This window comes from Aythya marila (assembly GCF_965140915.1).
Source record: "Aythya marila genome assembly, chromosome: 5".
Classification (NCBI taxonomy): domain Eukaryota; kingdom Metazoa; phylum Chordata; class Aves; order Anseriformes; family Anatidae; genus Aythya; species Aythya marila.
Window position 1 is genome coordinate 33,610,810 of NC_139046.1, and position 24,052 is coordinate 33,634,861.

General features: G+C 41.2%; 2 protein-coding genes across 2 annotated transcripts in view; one reads left to right on the forward strand and one right to left on the reverse strand.

Moving 5' to 3' along the window:
* The window catches only part of LOC309878265 (cytosolic phospholipase A2 beta-like), a 28,096-nt gene extending 26,902 nt beyond the window's left edge, over positions 1-1,194 (forward strand). Inside the window, exon 21 of the mRNA XM_082760548.1 lies at positions 297-1,194. Coding sequence (XP_082616674.1) covers positions 297-541 — 245 coding nt within the window. The 3' untranslated portion in view covers positions 542-1,194. The remainder of the gene's footprint in view (positions 1-296) is intronic.
* A 9,311-nt stretch (positions 1,195-10,505) lies between these two features.
* SPTBN5 (spectrin beta, non-erythrocytic 5) overlaps positions 10,506-24,052 on the reverse strand; it is a gene marked incomplete at its 5' end in the record, with an annotated part of 96,360 nt that continues 82,813 nt past the window's right edge. The window contains 14 exons of the mRNA XM_082761957.1: positions 10,506-10,809; positions 11,578-11,713; positions 12,216-12,301; positions 12,497-12,588; positions 12,947-13,033; positions 14,476-14,547; positions 15,753-16,367; positions 17,696-17,800; positions 18,695-18,871; positions 19,378-19,567; positions 20,558-20,775; positions 21,369-21,524; positions 22,565-22,759; positions 23,477-23,681. Of these exons, the coding sequence (XP_082618083.1) occupies positions 10,656-10,809; positions 11,578-11,713; positions 12,216-12,301; positions 12,497-12,588; positions 12,947-13,033; positions 14,476-14,547; positions 15,753-16,367; positions 17,696-17,800; positions 18,695-18,871; positions 19,378-19,567; positions 20,558-20,775; positions 21,369-21,524; positions 22,565-22,759; positions 23,477-23,681 (2,488 nt within the window). The 3' untranslated portion in view covers positions 10,506-10,655. The remainder of the gene's footprint in view (positions 10,810-11,577; positions 11,714-12,215; positions 12,302-12,496; positions 12,589-12,946; positions 13,034-14,475; positions 14,548-15,752; positions 16,368-17,695; positions 17,801-18,694; positions 18,872-19,377; positions 19,568-20,557; positions 20,776-21,368; positions 21,525-22,564; positions 22,760-23,476; positions 23,682-24,052) is intronic.

Genomic DNA, 24,052 nt, shown 5'->3' on the forward strand with positions numbered 1-24,052 from the left:
AAGAAGATTGCCACAACAGGGATGATGGATGTTGGCAGCAGCAAGGGATCTGGCTGAGCTGAGGTTGAGAAGAGGTGCTGAAAGATGAGAGGCTGACGTGGGGAGCTCAGATCCCTCTGCACCTCCACACTGTTTGACAGCTGACCAGGAATGGCTCTTGCAAGGCGTGGTGGGGTGTAGTCTCCTGGAGGCTGTTTTTAACAGCTGGTTCTGCTAACTAGATCAGTCCCCTCCAACACCAGGGGTGTTCTGTTCCAGATTCAGCTCACGGTGGTGGCTTTTCTCTTCCTTTGCAGGGGTAAAGCGCAGTCACTCAGAGATGGAAGAAGGCAAAGTAAATCTGGAGAACAGCTGCTCACCCTATTACCTCATTAGGCTAATCTACTCCTCTGAAAATTTTGACAAACTCGTGAACCTAAGTAAATACAACATCCTCAACAACAGAGACCTGCTCCTCCAGGCAATCCAGAGCGCCGTGGAACGGAAAAGAAGTGGCAGGACTGGGAATCTCCCCAGCCACTCTGGAGCTGAATATGCATAGGCTGAATTTTTGTACTTTTCCCTACTGAAGGCTACGATGGTCACATTACAACACACAACAATCACATAACATGTCACAGTCACATTACAACACATCACAGTGTTCATTATTTGCAGGAAATTGAGGAAACCTGTACATTTCTCATCTTGCCTTGTTCAAGTTCCTAGCTTTCAAAAGGGTTTATTTAACCTTCCTCCCCTAAGTTTTCAGACCATAAGAGACTCCCACTCTGGTTTTACTTGATAAGAATGGAGGGTCCTGGTTAGCAGAGACCTTCCAGGAACTTCCCAATCTTATAAAAAATGGTGGTGGTGATAGTGATAGTTCTTTACATGTGCCTGTTCCCTCAATCCTGAGCCCATTATCATTGTCTTTGGAATGATTCATTACAAACCAAGTCCTGGCCATTTGCATTCAGTAATGTCCAGATTTTCAGATAGGCTGAGTATTAGAATTTGCACTGAATTGGTGGGCTCAGCTCTGAAGTCAGGCCAAAGAGTCATATATACCTGTGAATAATAGCCAAACTGCAACGTGGACCATTACATTCTGTCTGGCTGATTCCCCTTGCTGATCTAGAAGTTATTCCTTTATTCCATTCCCCTGCAAGAGTTTGGCACAGAAATGCTGCTCCAGACTGTCCCGAGGGGGGCAGTTACATTTCAAGGAGAGAGGACATGAGCTGCAGAGGGCGAGTTATTCTTTGAGTTTTGGCTGGAGGAAAAATTCTGCATAAGGCATGAGTGATTATATTAATTTATACGGGTAGAGCCTTTATGAATTAAAATATCAAGAGCTTTTGATACCAGAAATTCAGGGAGGGTAGTTACCATAGACACAAGTACACTTAATTTAATAATAATGACCAAGACATAAGCTAGTGTTCCTTATGTGTGTGAACTGAGTGTAGGATGTAAAAGAGTGTATAGTCATTCTATTTCACACCCAGAAGATTTTTTTTCCAACTTTACAGTCTTCAATCCCTAACATCACAGGCAAGGTATTTTTAATAGGTGCTATAGTAAAACAGAGCACAAATAAAAATAATAATTAAAAAAATATTTTTCACACGTCTTTGCTGGAAGAAAATATTTGGAAAAATGATGCCTGGTTTTTATTTGCTTTGGAGTACGGTGAGAGACGTTGCCTTGAACTAGGAGCTTGGAATAACTTTATAGCCCTCCACTATATTAAAAAATGGTAGGGAAGGATGCTGAGCAATACAAAACAGAGCTCCACAGAAGTCTGAGAAGTTACCGTATTTCATAGCACTGGAGGATTTGGACCTGTTTCTGGCATATTTAATCCAAGCACAGCAGATTCATGGAGATGGAAACGATTTCCTAGGAAAATCTTGCACATTTCTTCTATATTGGAAATTTACTTGATATCTAGAATAAGTTGTACTTAAAATGAAAAATTAAACAAAGAGAAGCAGGGGGTCTGCCTTTTTAGCACATGAAGACAGTATCCAGGCTCAGAGGAAGAGCATTTACAAAAGCTGTTCATTGTCTGAACCCAGTATCTACTAAATGCTGTCTTCTGCTGCGCATAAAGGCAGTGAATAAGCCTCAGAGCTATTCCTTGTACAATGCTTATTTATTAAGTTGAGTACCATGCAAAACCTGAGGAGTTGTAACAGCTGTGAGTGCAACTGTACAGACTATGAGAAGAAAAGAACTCACCAGATACTGGCTGCAAGAAAGAAATAAAGAGCTCTTTTGAGCTGAAAAATAAGATGGCAGCAGGTTTGTTGCTACAAGCAGGATCTGTGACCTTTGCACAGGAGCACGTCGTGGCTCAGTATGCCAGGTATACAAAGCCCCTGCTCACCTCAGCCAGGCAGTGGGAGCGGGACAGTTGGACAAGGAGTGGGTGACACCATCGACAGCACTGCCCAGCTCCTTGTCCTCTCTGCACTGGGGCAGGGAGCAATCCCTCTTGCTCAGGAACCTTGACAGCACGTACCTAGCAGCAACACATCTCGGATGCGCAGACAAAATTAGGTTTCTTTAAATGCTTCATAACTGGGGCACAACAGGTGTATGCATAGGGCTGCTAACACAAACAGAAATTTACCTTAAAATGTGAAAGAGACCTAAAAAATCCTCCACACAGGCTATTCTGGTAACCCAGCAGGTTACCTGAACAAGGTTTTTTTTTTGAATTGTAGCATGAAGCTGAAGGATTACGTTGCTGGCCTGAGTATGTGTGGCAGGAGGCCCTGGAGGGTGTCTGTGAGGGTGAAGACTGAGGACTCTGCAGTGTGGTGGGATGCGGACCTGGCACACTCGTCCACACAGCCTGTTAGGATGTGGTGGCTGGCACAGGCTGTCCCCCTGACCACAGCTGGGCTGTGTTTCAGAGCACGCTAATTTAGACAGCCTGAAAAACCACAAAACTACAGAGCATCCTTACAGCAACGTGCAGCTGGTCAGTGACCTGTGCTTGGGTCTGCTCCTTTGTCCTGTTCTTTACAGTGCACATGGAGTCTAAGGGAACGGACCACTGAGATGTTGTGTGTTTGTTCCCCAAATGCTGTGCGTTTGTTCCTCATCCCCAGTCCTTGTGCCACATTCTGTCAAAGATCTGCTTGACCAGAGCACATGAAAACCAGAGCAGGCACAATGAGGAGAATGCCTGTCTGCGTCTCGCCATGAAAAGGCATGTGGCTTGCTTATAAACAGGTCCGTGCTGTTCTGGACTTATGTTTATTTAACTGCTCAAGATGAATTCATGCATGCAACATCCTCATCCAAAATGTACCCCAGATCACTGCTCTCAGATGAACATTCGGCTGGAAAACCCCCAGAAACACAGAGCTTGCTCTCAGCTGCCAAACACAAAGGAAACAAAAGTTTATTCTTATAACTGCTAGCTACTCTTTATAGAAATTATGTCTTTTAACTGTTTAATAATATATTCATTAAAAATACAATATTGCAAAAGAGCACCAGACCCATGGAAGTCTTTATGCACTTAAAGACACGATTCTTCTCAGTTGCTTTAGCGCCACTTACGCTAGGCACCTCTGCTGAGCGTTTTGCAGGGCATTTAATGGCTTCAAGATTGGTTAGAAAAATCAGAGAGAAGATGTTCTGGCTTCCAAAGGCATTGAGAGGCTGGAAAAAAGTGGAAATCTCTACCTCCTGTGGCAAATAAACCCTCAAGCAGAATGGCACAGGCCAGGGTAGGAACACAGCTGCACTGAGCCACAGCCAAGACCCGGCACTATTTCACTCTTGGTGATTTGAGTTAAATGGGGACAGAAGTCTGACTTTCACTGAACTTTACTGTTATCAGTTAAATGTTGAGCTTCAATAGCCTAAGTCAGTTAAAGAAAAGTCTTCTTTGGTAAAAACAGCTAAAAGTTATCAACTCACTCTAAGTGAAAACTCATCTCTTTTCCATTACTTTCATCTGCTGTATTTTTTTGTGACTGGAAACAGCTCCAGCAGAGGTACAGCAGCTGAGAGAGCCAGACAGGCCAAAAAAAATGATGATTAGATCACCTTGTTGGCTGCAAATGGCTGATCGGAATCAGTCAGAACAGAAATGTAAACTCTAGATGTTGCATGCACATAAAAAGTACGTACATAAACCTGGTACTATGCTCCAACCCTCCCGCTGGAAAGTTAGTCAAGAAAAAGAAGACTGCAGCAAAGAGCAGGCAACGCCTCAGAAAGGCTAAAAAAGGACCAAGCCTGAAGTTCTTGTTGGAGCAGCTAAGGAATTGAAACTTTAGCTTTCACTTTGCATGGAAGAAACCTAGCCACTGTACTGTCCTGGGTGCATTTTTTCCCCCTGCTTGCACTAGGTTACTCAGAAACAGCAATAAATAGGGAAAAAAATATCAACAAGACACTATTCCTCACGATTACAGCGTACCTTAAGAAGCGGAGTGTAAAATCCAGCAAGCCCCGTGCTACAGGTTTCACACCTTCATTAGCCTCAGGAGCCTGGGCTCAGCCCAGTGCAGCAGGACTTGAGTTTGTCTCTCAGGTGAATGGTCTCATCAGCACACCATTTTGAGGCACACTGAGCCTCTCCCTCTCAGATCAACCATGCTTTATACTGACAGGTTAAAACACTATTTCAGACTCAGAGAGCTGAAACTTGCTCTCCAACCATGGCAGTGTTTAGTCTGTGGTCAAAAATCCATGCCCAGCTTCAACTGCAGGCTTGCCGCTTTCCTGTATTATTTATTATACCTCTTAGCCATAAGAATTTAAAGTACATGAAGATGAGACTTGCAGCTGAATCATCTTATTGTATATCCAGGCTGAGGCATAGAAAAAGAAAACACAAAGCCATCAGCTGTCCTGTGCCAGAGGCTTTTCTTCCAAGCTTGGACATTTCCCTGGCGGAGAGCACCAGCAGTGGTGCCCCTGCTCTGGGGAGGAGCTAGGTTTCTAAACACCACACTGATTGGTAAATCCTCCCATCTTGAAAATAAAGGAGTGATTTACTGTCCACAGCTGGTGAAAATTTCCAGGTACAGCATGCCACTAACACACCCTTCAGATAGGGCCTCGTAATAGACAAATGACCTTAGCAGCCCTGGTGTAATGGCAAGCTAGTTTTGTGGTAGCAAATATTCATTGCAGGTCCAAAACCTCCTCCTTCCAAAACAACCAAATGTGTCTAACGCAGTGTATAAGCAGTTGATCATGTTAAATTCTCACTATTAGCTTGTTTAATGGGTTTGGTGCTGTGCTCCAGTACTGGTGCTAGCCCGCCCCAGCACTGGCCTGCGCAAAATGGAGTCCTCCACGCAGCGGCCTTCAGGGTCCTGGCTGGGCCCGGGCAGGAATTGGGGCACCAGGGTGGTCGGCAGAGCCTGCTGCAGTGGTCACCCAGCTTCCCTACACATTTAGAGGTGTTCTGGGGAGAAACATGATAGTTATAAACTTTGAAGTAGATTCAGTAGGGTTTTAGTTTGGGTTATAGGAGCAGTGCTTGCTTGACACCACTTTGCACATCAGTCCTTGAAAGAACCGAGCCTGTATCTCCTGTCTTTCCTCCACCCTGGCACTATGCTGCCTCACTTCCAACCTACATGGCACACCCAGAACCAAAGTTACCATTAACTGTGCTTTTTTTGTGAGAGCCCAGGACTGGAATTGGCCTACATTTACCTGACAGAAATGCGCAATTTATATTTAAGCCATGGCACACCTACATTGCACCATATTCAACGACAGAAGTGTTTTTTTTTTTTTTTTACTAAAGCCTGAGAACTATTTAACGTCCAATACCAGAGGAGAGAAGGCAAGAGCCATCCCCCACAGAAATGTCATACAACTTCTTACAGTCCTGCAGTGGAAGAATTCAGTTACCATCCTATGTGACCCATTCTCTTAATGTTATTGCCCATATATTCTAGTAAAGGCTGCAAGATACTTTGGGCAAGGATTTTAGCTTTTTGTTTCAAGAATTCACTACTAAGTAATTGATATGAGTAATAAAAGTAGCATAAAACTGTAACTTCATGCAATGATAACCCACTAACCAGTATATATTTATAGAATGCCAAATCCAGGCAGAACTTTGACAAAGCCAGGTGAATACGGAAGCCGCAGTTTTAGTAATGGCAATGACATTGTTAAAAGAAAATATAGAAATAATCCACATTTATGGGGTACCAATCAGTTCCTGATGGCAAAGGTTATTTGCAGGAGGAAAATGGAGAGAGGTATCAAAGGACAGAGCACAATCAGGTTAAGATTAGCAAGCCAAACTGATCTTCGTGCCTCAGATAACTACATGACATTTTTTCAGTTTGTTCCTAGCCCATTCCTGGCAGTCAGCACTGACGGAAGACATATGGTCACAACAACACTGGTAATTTTATCTCCAATGCTCAGAATGAGCACACTGCTCCCTTCTTTCCAGTGCATCTGGAGGGAGGTCCTCCCACTGCTGACGTACATCACGGTGTGTATCTCCTCTCACCCTCTTTGGGGCATCTGCTGGGAAAGCTTCTCTGGGATAAACAATGTTGAAATGTCTCACACGCATCTCAGTTTAAGAGCCTCAGTTACTGTTGGCAGTTACTAGAGGCTTATTGAGCAACAGCAGCTTAAGCCTTGCGGGAAGCAATGGCTTTGCCTCCCTAAGCTGCCTCCTCAGTGCACCTCGCAGTGCCAGGAGTTAAGTGATCAGGTAAGGACACAGGACTTGAAATGCAGGTTTATAGGGAGGAGGAAACAAGAGCTGTGCAGAGGCAGATGGAGTCCTCATTTGGGATCATATGGCACGTGAGGCTTCTGCTTTGGGAAGCCAGAATCAGTAAAAGCATGAGGGCTGAGCAATCCAGCCTGTGAAATCAGCAGGCCACTACATCTGTCCTACTAGGAAAAGCATTGAGAGAGCTACACTACACTATAAAATGCTTTAAAATTGCCCCTGTAATTACTAGTGAGCTCCAGTTTATCTGTGGGTGTGGATAACAGGAAAACCAAACCCTGCCTATTCTTCATTTAATATTTGCAATAATGCAATAAATGCTTACATATAATAATGACAGGCTTCCCAGGTTATGATCTGCTTTTTCCAAGTCCTCCCCTCCCATCTCTCTGGCAAACAACAAGAGATGCTTACCTCTATTTGACCATTATAGTGGTAAATGCAACACCTTTGAAACAATTTATACTTTAGCAAAATTTATAGTTTAGCAAAATTTATAGTTTAGCAAAATAGTTTTTGCAAATGTGCTGCTTTCATGTTGAAACGTCATGCTTGCTAACCCCCAAAGCTACAGCCCAATCAGATATGATGATCATTTCCATTTTTTAATGTTGAAAATCATTTACACTGTCAGAGAATGAAGTGGACTGGTATATTGTCAGGTGCAGAATGAGAGGTTTACACTCAATTATTTAATCCCATGGCACTTTGCATTTCTAGTAGGTGAATCACTTTTGAAAAGTTGAATGTCTTCCCTGCAAGATTCTGGCAAACCCTGAAAAGTTCATTTCATTAGGAAATGACTGCTCTCTCATTTGTCTGCTTCCTGGGAGTGACACGCAGGTGGCTGCCAAGGGATTTTCTTGGCTCACAGAGTGAGGCTAATGCGTACGTTCAGCTGCTGAGATTTTGCAGTGCCAGTCAGGACTGATGCTGTCCTAACTGTGCACAGCCAATTCAATGGGTTCTTTACATCAGCACCTCAAGGCAAAAACCAGGGCATTAAACCATTGTAAGATGAGACAAAGCATTAAGTGCAATTATCTTTCATCTATGGAGATTGGGAATCATTCTTAATCAGATCTCATCTAAGACCCCAGTAATGCAATTTGGCGTGACTGATGCAGTTTGCCGTGACTGATGATCCCTGGGAGAGAGGCACAGACCTGACAGCATCTAATTCCTTTCATTTGTCAATATCAAGCTCCAACAATTTAAAGACTGAAGTCTTCTACAGGCCCGCAGCAATGGACACCTGGATTGCCACAGTGCAATTTCAGAAAATGGTGACGTCTTGTCTGAAAATTGCTTCCTTCGTGATTGTAAGATCATCCCCCCCTCTTTCCCCACCTCCCCAGATATGCTTTTGACTTGTCATAATGTATCCAGCACCACAAAGCATTTTTAAAGGAAAGAGATTATTTTATCCGGAAAATACCCTCAGATTATGCTCTTATTTTACACTAAAAACTTTTTTTTTTTTTAAATTTTCTCTACTTTTCCATCAAATTCTATGTCTTGTTTAGCTGGAGTCAGTGTACAAGTGTGGGTCCTTGCCTTTACACCCTGGTCCTCAGTTTTAGGCACTGAGAAGGAACTAGCAAAACAGCTTTGCTGTTGGGATGGGGAGCTTGGATCATAAGCATCTCACACAAGTGTGTGGGTGTTTGTGTGTCTTTCCGTCAGGATGGTTCTGTCTCATCCCCTGTAGGACAAGATTCAGTTCACTGCACCTATATACTTAATCCAGCAATTTCCTAGCACTAGTTTTCATTGTTTTGTTCCAGTTCCTTATCTTTGCTTTGACTGCTAGGCACTGTGATGACCTTCCCTTAGGGCTAACAGCCTGTCCAACAGAAAAATGAAAGGGGAGAGTCACAGTAGCTGTGTGAAGGCTCAGAGTGCTCTTTGTTACTTAAATTCCATTTTCTTATTTGACATATGATCAAGGAAGTAAAGAGCATTATTGACAGGAGATGGCATCCAGTGTGGGACAGAGGTGCTCATCTGATGGCCAGAGTTTCTGTCCTGGGAGGTTTGCCACTCAGACAAAGCCCAGATTTGTGGTGTTGCAGAAATTCCTAAATTCTGTAGCTACATTTTTTTTCAGCTGTGTAGAAATCAATGACATCACAGTGGTTCTGTGTGGGACCATTAGTGTGATAAACGTGTGGGAAAATCTAGTGACGAATGATGAATGATATGGAAAATAATGAAGTGTTCCATATCTATTTATTTATTTATGATGAGACCAGTCACCCTCAAACACCCTCACCACAGCCCCTGCTAAGATGCAGCAAGTCCTCCTGGACTTTGTTCCAAGGACATGGAAGAGAAGGCGGCAATCAGGCACACTCAGAGCAGCTTTCCCAAGGGGACAGCTAGGTGTAATATACTCAACTTTTAGTAAGGCTTTTCCCTTGTCTCTTTGAGCATTCTCATTTTGGAACCTTGGAGTTCTTGCAGGATGAACAGACTGTTAGGTGGGTTGAAAACTGGCTGAGCTGCCCTCTACAGTGTCAACAATTAATAGCTCTACTTCTAGGCATTGGCTGGTTACAAATGGAGTATCCTGGGGTTCAGTACTGACTAATGTTGCTCTACAAATTCATCGGTGATGGGCACAATGTGAGTGGACACCCTCAGTACAATTGTGGACAATACTAAAAAACATGTGGAGTGGTGAACATGACAGATGGCGGATCTTCAGTCCAGGACTTTCAGAAAACTTGAGGACTAAACTGACAGAAATCTCATGCAGTTGAACAAAGAGAAGTGAAAAACAGGTGCAGAATGTGCCTCTGACCTGATCTGGTATTCACAATCAGTCAGCTTTGATTAAGACATTGCACTACAGACCTCCAGAGGGCCTGTCCCACTGACACTTCTGTTAGCCCAAGGAGCAACATCTTTCCGGAAAATTATGCTGCTTGCTAAAAAGAACAGACTTGCTGATGTGGTCACCAGGCTTTATGACACTACTGCTGCAGCTGTGCTATGCTGGGACTTAACTGTATGCACTGTGGGGATAAACATTTGGTAATTTGTGTACACCTGACATACTGTTCACTTTTAAGAATTTAAGAGTGAAAAAGGCCAATAATGTAATGAGAACAAGATAAGACTTCCTACAGATAATGTACTATAGTATGATTTTGTCCTTCACCTACATTTCCCCAAAAGACTACCTTATACACTTCCTACTCAATCCAGCCTTCCAGTGGTAAATGTAAAATAAATGCTGATTTTGGTCTTTTTTGAGAGCAGTGTTTGGTGGTCCTAGACTTCCTCCTTGCTATCCCCCTTTTCCTCTCTTTTCGTAAGGAAAGGCTGATTGTTCATGCATGATTTTAGTTTGATGAGTAACTACAGAATTATTTTCCTGGCAAATATTTAGGGAATAGTTGGTTATGGTTGGTATTGTAAAGTGAAAGATTGTGGAGACTATGAAACACTGTAAGAACTACATAAAAAAGCATTCCCCTTAAGACTACTGCTTTTGTGATGTACAGACCATAAAAACAGCTTAAAACTTTTCCATTGGTATCTCTGAAGCTACTTGCAGGTGGCTGCTGTTCATGGACAGCTTGCACCTTGTGCTCTGCTCATGGTTCCCCATTGCCCTCTTGCAAAGTCACTTCGTGTGAGTCTGGCTTAAACCTCCCTCTGCTTTTCCATTAGGTAACTTGGAGAATGTATCACTTAGGTAATATGGTAAGTGACAGAGTTGTCGTATCCACAAAAGTATACCAGATGCAGCTGTGTTTAATTATGTTTAATGGTTTGACCAGATTTAATACATAATTAAAGTAAGTTCGAAGGGTAGTGATTAAATTAAAACTTATGAATACATTTCCAGAAGTTACGATATAATGGTGAAGGGTCTGGTATTCATTGAGGCAAATGTTATTTTTCTTTCAGGTTCTCATAAAGTTGGAGGCAGCTTTGTTTTATTACCACTTTGTTCTAGGCTCAGGGTGGTTGTGGAGGCTTGTGCCACTGCAGTTCCATCTTCCTTCAAATCTCTGAAAAATTCTGCAGACTCTTTCTCCCGTTTGATTTTGAAAGAAGGTGTTCTCCTATGAACAACAAACATCACCAGAAAATCAGGGACAATCTGTATGAGTTTAAGTCACTGTGCATATTTAAGAACTTGTTAGGCACTTACCTCAGCAGCAAAAATCAACCTGCCAGAGGGACCAGGGTTTCACATTATAGCCTGGAAGATTTTTACTGACTCCAAATGCGACAAACTGATTTATATACTACAGGCCAAGTTTCCTAATTTGGCTGTTACTGTGTTTTCAGTGCCTGTATCTGGATTCTCAAAAAGGCCTTTGAGGAAAGTATTCAAACAGCGTAACTTTAGGCAACTGATTTGGTTCCTTAATGTAGGAGTCTGGGTTTCTTTCAGACCCTGCTGGAGAGAATATTCCAAGAAGAAATCCAAGGCACCTCTTTCAGTTTTTTGCTCTATTTCCCTCATGTATTGGAACAAGTTTCTCTCCACGGAACAAATACATAATGCAATCTTCAGATTAGACAATCCATTTCAGTAACTTTGGTGCCTTCAGTAAGCAATAAAAAGAATTCCTCTGGGTTTCCCAAATTTAAGTTGTCAATCACAGACAGGATCAGCTGTCTTCACTGAAGCCCAGTTTTGAAAACTGGCTGTAGCAATCATAAATGACAAAAATGAATTGAGGCAGGGTCATACTCAAGAATATTCTACTGCATTAATGACAGAGGAGCAGGACTTTTTGATCACTGGGTACTCTCTTCTTTATAAACTATCTCAGTACAAACAGTGATGATGTCTGTTCAGCCTTTCAGCAGAGAGCCCTTACCTCAGGAGTGCACTTTTGCTGGTTAGACTTTCAGCAGAGTCTCTGTCTGGAAGGTTCCACAGTCTTGTCTGGGAGGTCTCTGTGCTTGGAGCAAAAGGCCTTACCATTGCTGTGGAACCTGGTCTGTTTCTGTGTTCTACGCAGTCAAAGAACAGAGATAAAAACATTTCAAAGTAGTGTTAGAGGCAGAGTTTGGTGTCTGTAACAATTTCTGGGTCCATACCAGTTATCTCCAAAAACCATTACAATTGTGGTGCCCTGGCTTCCTTTCCACTATGCCACTGCCTAGTGAGGGGTCCAGAAAAAGAGCTAGCTTCAGAGAAAAAGCTGTTGATTAAGATCCAAAACATCCTTTATTTAAAGGATGGATGGAGGTGTTGGGCAATGCCCCTCTCTGGCAATAACCTGACGCTGGCTGCAGTACAGCTGACAGGCTGCTATGCAAGACACCCTGGGCATTCTCCAAGTCACCTACCAGGTCATTGCATCGCAAGGTGGCAGTTACTTGTGCCCTGCTGTCTAACAGAGGCAAAATGTAAGGCTCAAAATGCCTCACATTAAGGACACCTTCTCATTCTTTTTCTCTCACCATCACTTGCTAAAAACATGGTTCAATCCCGAGGGCAATGAGAACGTACCTATATTATTCTGTAGTGACTTCAGCCAGTTTTCCATCAGCATCTGAGAAGGTGCTGCAAAGTAATACTCTGCCCCATCTATCAGCCTGTAAAAACGATAGTAGAAGAGACATTCTAGTTAGTCCTACCTTTTACTTTCTGTCCTTGTGACTGAGGCAAGCATTGTAAGACACAGCATTGATGTCTTCTAGCAACATACAGTGTTAGGTGACTGTAGGCAGGGGTAACCAGACAGGATAGCTATGTAGATTTCTATTAGTGCACATCTCCATAAGACTTACCGTAACATGAAGGTATTCTCTTTCCTGATGTAATTTGTCAGCCTCTCACATTTGGCACCAGCAATGCTGAGGGACTGGAACGCGGATATATTCTGAAGGAGGATGAAATCATAACAAAATATGTTTGCCTTTTATCCTATGATTCAACTCTATACCAACTTGCATGCTGACTACACACCCTACTATCTTTTCCTGCTTCTAACTTCATGGTCAGGCTCACTGAATAGGAAGAACCACAGAGGAACAATGGACTATTGCTTTATATCTTGAAGGCAGATACTAGAATGAGATTCTTAACTGAAAGAATGTTTGAAAACTTATGAAAGCTTATTATTCAGTCTCATAGAATTTGACCTAACTGACATTTTAAAGAGAACCAGTTACCCCTAATCTCAAAATGAAGCAAATGTAACATATGTTTTATCAGAAAGGTTCAAAAAAAGAAATTACCTTAGATGCTTCTTCTTCATCATTATAGATATCAAGCTTTAGTCCATCAAGTTTTGCATAGAAGGTTTTCCAAGACCTCGAGCCCGGCTACAAGAATAAAAATGATAATAAAATCCAATGATTAGCTATATATTTAATTGCAGTAGTGAAATCTTTTGTGGGAAACTTCCACAGTAGGCCAGGAGCTGCCCAGATTATGATAACAGAAGCTCTGTTAGTCATGATTATCTCCTAGAAAAATGAAGTCTGTTGTAGTTTCTGGTGTGAATGATTCAGTAAGGGGCTCTTTGTGAGTCAGGACTGAACAAATGATGTAACATGGTGCAAGCATGCTCTACACCATGCTGCTGCCAGCAATAACTTGGAGGAAGTGCTATCAAAGTTGTTTCTATTTCTGGTCACTAAAAGCTCCACTTTTTTCCAAGTGGAACCAGCCTGTGCCTGCTGGTCACCATCTAGTTTTGGTAAGCCTGTGGTTTCACTCTAACATGGTTGCCAAATTTTTCTTCATCTTCTAAACTATCCCCTGCAGAATGCTACTGAACACTGTGCAAAAGCAACTGCCATTTCCATTCCCACCTGTGTACCAGTGCAAGGTCAGTCTAGTGTCTTGAGACCTTTCGGGATTAAAGATCCTTTTACTCGTACATATTCTTATTTTGTTTTGCCAGTAAATCAAGTTGACTAATTTGGTGATTCAGAGGAAATGAAGGAAAACATGCTGAGGAAGATATGTCAGAGTTTTTTTGGTAAGATGGAAGTTCAGTATCAGAGCAGACTAAATTCAGCATATCCAAAGGACTGGAATAACAAAATATCTCTTCCAGATGATGGAATCCATATCAGCTTCAGTTTTTCAAAGAGACCTTTCACATTTAAGGTTTCCTAGGAAATATTCTATGGGTCAGACAACCCGAGACAACCTGCTTACATGCAAACACTCAGATATCTACATTGTTGAATATTACATCAACAGGTGTTGAATATTAGAAAAGTTCCTGTCCTGTTATGACCATATTCTACTGACCTGATATATTTTTTTTTTTTCCCAGGATAAAAATTCATGTTTCAGTCTCATTCAACCTTGGATTAAACAAAGCATGTCTTCTAAAGATGAGCCTTAATTCTCTTCTAGTACAGTTAGAAGTTTCAATCACTGAAACTATGGGAGTGGGGACTTCCTTTACCAACAAACAGGGTCTTGAAACTTGTTGAAGGGGGACATGCTTAACATGTTTGTACAGCCAAAGTTCCGGTTTATAAATCCATCACATGTAGACAGACCCTGTTCTGTATGATTCCTAATACAGGCAAAAAATTCATTCTCTCTTTCTGTTAAGGACTTTATCAAGTACTGCTAAAGTCACTGATCAGTCCACTGCTGAGATGGACACTTCTTTAGTAGTTACTGAATTAAACCTGTAGTCCTGCTCTCCCCTTCAGCATGGCTTTATCCTGAAGTCTGACCAGATCTGGACTGTAACTCAAGCAAAGATGAATTAACCCAGCGTAAGGGCATTTTCTTCTACCTGTTGTCTTCCTGGAAGAAGCTGGTCTCTCTTTTCTAGGAATCCCTCCATGTGCTGGAGACTTGTAGAAACCTGAGACACACAAGAACATTGCTGTTAAACATTTAAAAAGCCCTTAAACATGTTAGCAACTTTTGAAGCTTTTTCTAGGTAAATTCCACACTGAGAAACTGAACTCTAGTTCCTCTAGCCTTAATGTTTGTGGCCTAGCTAGAAATCCTCTCTAGTTTGCAGTCACATGTCTGACTTAGTACCTAAATGAAGAGAATTCATGTCCCTCTTAAACAATTTACCCTACATATGGAATTTACTCTATCACAGTATAATAATTAAAGGTTCCTCTTGAAATCCAATCACTCACTTACCTTGAACACTATTCCGTTTGGAGGTGTAAATTACCATTATTATTATTCAGAATAAAGGGTATTTTCATATTGATTACAAGGGACAGATACAACATTCTTACAATACAACTGCTCTATTTGCCATCCAAATGTTATGTGATCAAGAGTCATTCAAGGGTTTGACTGTGATAGCATGATTAAAAAAAAAAAAAATTACAGAAAAGTAAATTTTCTTACCTTTGAACATTATTTGTATATTATTAAACACAATTTACAACTTAAATTGGCAAAGTATTCATTATACCCCTGCAATAACGCTGAGTTACACCAATGTAGAGTGTTGTACTGGTACACTCAGGTATGTGACAAACACATTTTTTCAGGGGAATTTTTACTTGTCTATGAGCTAACAGTGCATTTCCTGCCTGGATGAGCAAACAAACAGGAGCTACTGGTTCGAGTCTTGTGCTGGGTGATCAGCTTTTGGCAAAGATGCCACTAAGTCCTGCCTCTCTCTGATTTCTAAACTCAGTGGACACTAAGCACCACATAGAGAGGCAAGACAGCAGGGGTAAACCATCAGTTTTGCCTCTCTATGAGGCAGCATCTCCTACATCTCTTTTTCAGTGTTTTGCTACGTGTCCTCTAATTTGGGGAAGAAAACCAGAAATCATTACAGGTGTCAGGCCCTAGGCTATAAAGCTGAGCAAATTAAAAACACTTTTAAGTTGTATGTATCTGCTTAATTCAACTATATTTTTGGAAAGAGTATTGACTGCAATGGCACATAAAATGTCTCTTCATGTTTGGATCCATGAGTGAATCCACTGAAATACCCACTATATAGTGCTTCTTGTGACTTCCTTGCAGAACTTTCTGTATTTCTTTACTTTAACTAGCACAGATTAGCAGTCAAGAATCACTGGGACTTACCGAAGATGCAGTCTCTGTCTCCCAGGAGGACCTAGACAGCAGTAAGCTTGGTGATTTGTCTAGTGGTGTTTGGTCAGGTTTAGGTGGCGTTGACAATAATTTTGTTTGCAGGTCGAAGGAGAAGCCTTTAGCACTCTTTTCTTGAGGTGATAAAAGGCCTATGGCATACGATTCTGACAAACTACTGCTACGTTGCTGGCTTATGGGAGTAGGAGATAAAGGAGAGGTTAAAGAACTGTAACTTTCCAAAGATGTAGCTTGTGGGACCACCATCTTTGGTGTAGGTGGAGTGATAATCTCACTGAATCTCCTCTCAGGTTTCACTTCTGTTTTGTTGCTGCTCAGCACATCAGGGACTCCCCCAGCAGTGAATTGTTGGAATGCCCCCGGAGTCTTTTCAACTGGGGAAAAAATAGTTTCAAGTGGAGCCCTCCAGGACTGGACTGGTAAGGGCACGGGTTGCAGTTCCTTTGTGCTCCTTATCTCTATCACTTTTGGTGGTGGATTCCTTTTGTCAGATGATTTCCTCTTCAGAGAGGGAACCCGTACAATTTTGCTTTTATCTTTCTGCTCACTCTCTTCTGTATCCGTTTGTTTCAGAAGATTCATCTCCCTCTGTAGGACACAAGTATTCCATTTTTGAAATCACCTGTGTAAGTGCACTTGTGGGTACTTACTTAAGAAGCTTTTATTTTAAGCAAGAATAGTTTTCAAATACACTCTCTCCCGGCACTAGATTTTAAGGACTGTGAATTGGCATTCTTAGCATGTGAACTGAATTTCATTGCTATGCCCCGAGCATTATTTTGTTCCTTAAACTGTGGATGCTTATGGTAGCTAATCTCAAAACCAGAGACTCCCTGCCCTTACTAAGTTGTCTAGAGGTTATGACTTTAATAACATCTAGAGAAATAGTGACTTTCTTCTGTGCCACTGCTTCTTTAAACTTGCTGTAGAAGCAATGATTATCCAGGGGTGTTCTCATGGAAGGTTTTAGAGAGGTGGACCATTCAGCCAATCTGGAAAAGTACTGAGCAAAAGGCAGACTCAACTAAGCACATTTTTAGCCTAATGCCAAACATTAAAGCTGTGTTTTGCTGGTTATTTCAGGAAAATGATTTAAAAATCCACTGAGATAGAATCTGGGATGTTGACTGAATATTTTTGTTACCTAACACAATCTACTGTAGAACTCTGATGCCAGAAAGAAAAAGGCCTGTCTTTGCCTTTGTCTCCCTTTATTTTCAGCCCTTAGTTTTCCTCCACCACTGCCGGGTGATTGCAGCTCCCTACTGAAATTCTGAGTGAATCAAAATCTCTATCTTTGTTGTGTGAGAAACCCCATTTTTCATACAGCAACACGTTGTATGAAAAGACACCACCTGGAGTACTGCATCCATGTCTGGGGCCTTCAGCACAAGAAAGATGTGGAGCTGTGGCCCTAAGGAGGACTGTGAGGATGATCAGAGGGCTGGAGTACCTCTCCTACACAGAACAGCTGAGACAGTTGTGGATGTTCAGCCTGAAGAAGAAAAGGCTCTGGGGAGACTTTATTCTGTCCTTTTTATTAATTAAAGGGGGCTTATAAAGAAAGATGCAGAACAACTTCTCGTATGGGCAGATAGTGATAGTACAAGAGGGAACATTTTTAAACTAAAAGAGGCGAGGTTTAGGTTTGATGTTGGGAGGAAATTCTGGATGGTGAGGCACTGGAACAGGTTGCCCAGGGAGGTTGTGGATGCCCCATTCCCAGAGGTGTTCAAGGTCAGGTTGGATGGCACGTTGAGCAACTCGGTCTTGTGGAAGGTATCCCTGCCCACAGGAAGGGGGATGGAACTAGATGATCTTTAAGGTCCCTTCTAACCCAAGCTATTCTATGATTCTAACATCTAAGGACCCAGATCATCCTGTCATATACAGCTCATCAGCCTTCTACTTCTCACCTTAGTTTTCCTGCTGAGCTGAGCAAATTTCTCCTCCTGAGCTGCAAGCATCTTCTCAAAATCATGGTGTTTCTTCAATAGTTCCTCTACTTCAGACACAGAATCCTGAGTGGAAAAAAATTAACAGATACAGAAGTCCAAAATCAAGTCCATCAGAAATAGTAAGCCTGAGATTTTCAGATTTACCCATTCCATTTAGCCAAATGATAATTCTAAAATTATTTCAACTGAACGTCTGAAGTCCTAATAGCGTGTGAAAAATCATAGTTTACACAAAAATGGCTTGTAGCTTGCAGTCTGCTGTACATGAAAAAAAGAATTCAAATATCAACCCTCTTCTTTTTCCATTGAAGCCATGCTTACGTGCAGATTAAGTACTTAGATTTCAGCTTGAACTAGACACAAAACTTATTCCTACCCTAATGACAACATGTGCCTTAAACCTGTGCCTTGCTCTGTCCTTGTGTTCCAATATCTGATTTTGTGAGAATGTTTTCCTATCTTCAAAACCATCATAAGATAATCAATTGAAATTGAAAAAAAACACACACGTGGATGCTGGTCTATAGAATTCTATTTATTCTACAGAATAGAAACTTACAAGCTAACCATCAAGCTGTCTATGCAAAACATTCTACTGCCCCAACAAAAGGTGGGGAAAAAAACAAAACACACACTATTTCCTTTCAAAGAAGGTTCTCACACCATGATGGGGAGAAGGTGGAACCATCTGCAATATCTCTTTTTATGTGAAGAAATGGGATGGAATTCTCCTCAGCCTTCTAGCAGCCCCTGGAAGCCATCACCTCCTGAAACCTACCACCATGTAAACTGCAGCACCTGTCCAAGGCTCACGTCTGTAAAAGGACCAAGCTTCTGCCCCCCTGTAATCTGAAGGCTGCATTACTGTTTAATTATGATTTATTTCAGACCTGAGCTGAAACATGCTCCAAACAGTCTGTAGGTCCATTTCAGTAGTGTTGTGCTGTCCTTACTCACCCCATAGCTAGGATCTGAAAGAAAGCCCTCCTTGGCAGTCAGCCATGCTTCTGCTTGTTCTAGCTCTCTGCGGAGCAATTGAATCTCCCAGTTTTCTTCATACAACTCTTTCCTCATGTTCCAGCTCTCCTTTACCTTCTTCATCAGCTCTGACAGCTCTAGCAGTTTTTCTTCAATCTAGAAAAAGAACATTGGAAATGCCAGGAGGTGAAGGATCCAATCAGACTTTTGTTTGACAGTCAACTAGAATGTAATCTGCCTTCGTGATCCAGAAGATGACCTCTAGATAACTTTGTACTCAGAGACCTCACCCCACGCTATAGCTGATGGCATTGTGATGTATTTTATCCTAGTTTTTGCGTAGCTAGATGCCAAAATCTTATTTATGTGGTTTATCTTTTCTGTGGAATAGCAATATCTCCCTACTCCCCCCACATAGTCAGTGATTATTGTTTTATGGTTAGATTCAAAATCAGTTTTTGGAGGAACAAGGAAGAATTTTATAAGGCGCTTTTCTTTTCCACATGTAACATGAAGTCCACAATGTTTGTAAGAGAGAAATACATACAATTGTCCCACTTAGTTTTTCTGTTTTGAAAAACAAACAAAGCTGCAAATCCTGCCTATTTAATAAGCCTTCTTTGTTCACTCTCACTTGTAAAACATTTAACTCATCAACACACCTCCACAGACATGAAATGTCCATTCTTCATTAGGTCATCTCCTGCCCGCTGCATTTCTTCAAATTTTAGCCACTGCTTCTCTATCTCACGTTTGTATTCCTCATGACGCTTGATAAGCAGCTCAGCTCCCAGGACATCATTTGCTAGTTCCTCAGATATTACTAATGCATGCATCTCATTGGCCCAAGCCCTACAAAACAGTCAAAAGGGTAGAAATGGAAGAAATATGAGTCTATTGGAAACTCAGTCTATTGGGAATGCACACATCCCATGACTCTGGACACAAATACACAGACTTATTTGCTTAAGAAAGACATGAATATGTAAATGTATTGATGTAGGTTTGCTCACACATTTATGGATTTTTATAACCTTTTATAATAATTCCAGTGCTGTTTCAATACATAGCCTGTTACAACACAGGCAGCTGCAACATCTATACATACTGGAGCGCTGAACATTCAAATGCTTAGAAGGAACTCCTGCAACTGCAGATTTAAACAATGTGAGACGTTTAACTAATTTTTTTAAAGATATGCTTTGTAGGTGCTTTTAACATTTGGCGTTTCATTCAAATTCAGATTTAAAAAGAAGAAGAAAAAAATAGTGGAATTTCCCAGCAATTGAATTCTTGCAACAAACTGACACCTCATGAGAATGGACAGGAGAGTATATGCATATGGGCAATAAGGTTAAATAAATGTGTGCAAAACAATTCCAGCATTTGAGCAAGTGCTAACCTATTTTAGAAGGTTAACCTTTAACGTAGTTGCTTTGACTCTAATAAAAGTGCTCACTGGTGTCTGTACAGGTGAATAAATTACTTGAATATCTAGCAGACTCCCCCATAGTCCTACAAAATCAAAGGTGTTTTTTTAATTGGAATTAAAACTATCCAGAGTGACTGAATTCTCCAAGACTGTCTAAGAAACAGACTACAGATGTGGGCTTGTCGTGCACACTGTGCTGAAGTGGAGTGGCACAGTCACCTTTCATGTGTGGTATATTCTGGGAAGTGCTGTTGAGAAGATCCTGTGTATTATTATTCCAAGAAATTTGCAAGCAAGCTGTAGAATACCTGGGACAGGAATCAAATAACCAAAAGGTGTAATTTAGAAAACCCCACAAAGGAAAGACCAGAAATAAGGCCCACAGCCAAACTCAAAGAGCCAACACATACATCAGCTCCCTGCAGTCACTGAAGTACAGCTGGACTTGTTCTGCCTGGCTTAGTCTCGCCTTTCTCTCCAGAAACTTCTTGTCCAGGTTTTCCCAGCACTCATCCACTTCTGTGAGTCTCTCCATAATGTTTTCCTTGAGTTGAGGGTATGTGCGGCTGAGGTGCCAAGCCTCTCCCCGAATCCGTTCCAGCTCTTTCATGATGGCTCCTAGATCTCTCTGGAACAGAGAAAGAATGGATTGTAAGACCAAGTCCTTAATTACATCTATCAAAAGCAGATTTTAAAGATGGTGCATATCTTATCTTTCCTATCCACTGGCAACAGAGAGGCTGGAAGCATGCCTTCATCCAGATTTTTCCTCTCAATATCCTCCTAGTACCTTTCAACATTCCTCATCAAACATCAAAAAACCTTCTTTAGATGAGACAGACACACTGTTTATGTTGTTAAGTGTGGAGCCAGAGTGTCTTATTGCAGTTCAAATGACACCTTTGCAATTACAATAACAATCTGGAATATACTTTAAGAAAGAAGATTATCCTGAGAAGCAGAAGTAGTAATATCACCATGGTAAAAACAGGAAGAAAAGGGCCCCCTTCTTTGAAGCAAAAAGGATATTATAAGGTGGAATAAATGTATCTTTTGCTGGCTTGCCAACAAGGTAGATGAGATGATTTCAAATCAGGCATCAATCTCCTGTTTTTTCTTTTTTTTCTTTTGTAATTTTATTATTATTTTCTTCTCTTTTTGTTTCATTTCTTGTAATTTATTTACACTTTTCTTCTACTGCTTCATAACAGATCCCCTTACCTCGACTCCCTCAAGCTGGCTGAGAAGTGTTTGTACACCTGGAAGATCATATCCATAATCATCTATGTCCACCACTGCCTCCTTCTCCTGCATCCAGCCCTTTACTTCATCTACATCGTGATCATACTGGTGAACTTGCTGGGCTGCTCTTAGATGCTGAAATAAAGAAAAAACGTTAATTGCAATACAATATATCATGTCTGCAGTGCAAAAGTAGGCAACCCTGATATCATGTCCTAATGGAGTACAGATCGAACAAGAGCAGGAGTGAAACACCTTCCCATTAAGTCATATAATTTCCCCAAGTTCTCTTTTTCAACGTAAAGAAACAGAGGTATCCAAAGAGCAATTTAACCCCATGTAAGATGAACAATCAAGACAGAGAGCACCAATTGCCCTCTAAAAGGTACCTCTCTCAACTATAGAAAGTGTCCTAGAAAACTGGCTTTGAATAGAGACCCAAGCTCCAGTGAAATAAGGCGAGTTGGGTGAAAATTAGTTCTTCTGAAATGAGATTTATTCTAAAACTATTTTAAATTTAAACTTTATATTAACAATTGTCATGCATTAACTGCTGCTAGCAGACAACAGTGGGCATAAACTATTTCATATTTGAAATATGTACGTAACAGTAGTAAAAACACTTGAAGACATCTGACATTAATGTTCTCCTTGAACCAAATTAAAATGTTGAATTCAATTTCTGCTTTTCTAAATACATCTGTGACTGTAGTTTCACAAAATGGAGTGAGCTGATTTAACAGCTAACTGCTGCCAAAAGGTAAGGGTTTTGGCTCTGGGTTCCCCGTCACCTTCCCTCCCATTCCCATTCTTTGACTTCAACAACTCACTAACCCAGAAGAAAATATATTGGCAGTTTTCCTCTCATTTAATGAGTTGAAGTGGTTCAAAAAAAAAAAAAAAAAAAGTCCAATAAGTGCCAGAGCTAGCTTCCTGTAAGTGGTGGTAAACCACTAGGCTGCCTTAGTTTTTAAGGAAACTGGAGCTAGTAGTGAATTTAGGAAAATGGAATGTCTTTAGGCTAATAAGTATCTTTCATGTATAAGCCTTGCCAGGAACAGTAGGGTAAGCAGTGGCTATAAATGGAAATGGATCAAGAAGGAAATGAAGAAACAGAAGAAGGACGTGTGAAAATGAAGGGAAATCAATGTCCCAGCTATTCATGCATTTCCTACCTCTGTCCTTGTCTGGATGGCATGGCATAGTTTCTCCCACATCTCATTGATTTGCTTTGTTCTCTTCTGGATAACGTCTGTCTTGCTGTGTCCATCCTTCTCTAGTTTAGCTGCTAAATCATTTAAGGAGAGAACTTTGGAATGTCCCATAGGTTTTACTTCATTTACAAAATCTTTAAACTTCTTCTCCTGCACCTATAGGATAAATGGGGACACAGACTTAGATACAAGAATTTCTTCCTGCCTCTTCCTTCCTGCCTAAAGAGGCAGAAGAAATCATTTTCTTTGTACTGTGTAACACAAACGCTATGCATTGCAGACTGTAAATGCAAATCAGTTGATAAACCCAGATGATCTGGAGTCAGAAGAAAGCACCATTTGTCTTGATCGTGTAACATCTTATGTGGCAGAGAAAAATCACCCTCATCCTGACAGATCATCCCCAAATCAAAAAGCTAGGAAACAATCTCTTTAGCCTGTACACAAATGAAACAGCTGTTGAAAGCATTAATTCAGTGAACTGAGGAAACTATATCCTTCTGTACCATGTGGAACTAGAGCTGTGAATGCTCCATCCCAGGATTTTCCACTGAAATAGTTGCAAACTATGGCCACATTATGAGGTCCTGTCACATTTAAAACAGCGCCAGAAGTGAAATGTTCTGTCTGCCACTTAGCCCATGAAAAAGCCAACTTTCTGATGCACCTATTTTTTCTACTGGAGGATGTTACCACTGAAAGCCCTTCATAAGCAGATAGCAACCAGTCTGAGTCCTTACTGCAGAGAACGCTGGTTTGCTTAGTTTTTGTCACTCTAACATGTTTCATGTTCAGCAGCTACACAACAATTTTTTAGCAAATATATTCCTGCTTTGCCACACAATGCATGCAACACCTTTTACTTTCTTTTACCTCAACACCATCTAAGTCCTGCCCATAGTCATCGGACTCTGCTATAGACTGTTTACTGGAAAGCCAGGCATCCACCAGCTGGAATTCTCTTTCAAACTGATACAGCTGGAATTGTTCTTGCAGGCATTTTCTCTGGGTCTCAGCCTTCTGTAGGAGAGACTGATAGTCTCCTAGGATCCTCTGGAGCTTTGAAAGTATGGCTGGACTGCAAAAAACAAGAATCAGAAGGTATGTCTTTGTTTTACTTCTCTTTTTGAACACTGTCTTTTCTGATAGGTTGGATTTGCAATACTTTCAAAATACAGAAGAGATCAGACACTGTCATGGAGTGAGTTACACCAACACATGAAAACCAACTAGTTAAGGAAATTAAAGTATCTTACATGAATCACCGCTCTTTTCCTTCTCCCCAGACACAAAAGCAAATTGGAAATGAAAAACAATGAACTATCAAGAACGTCCATTTCCTTTCTCAAGCACAGTGCTTGCTGAACCTTTATGGTTACACATAATCAGAGTTCAGCTGAGAACTAGATGACAGTTCCTTAGAGTAGATAGTGGACAAAGATAGTGATT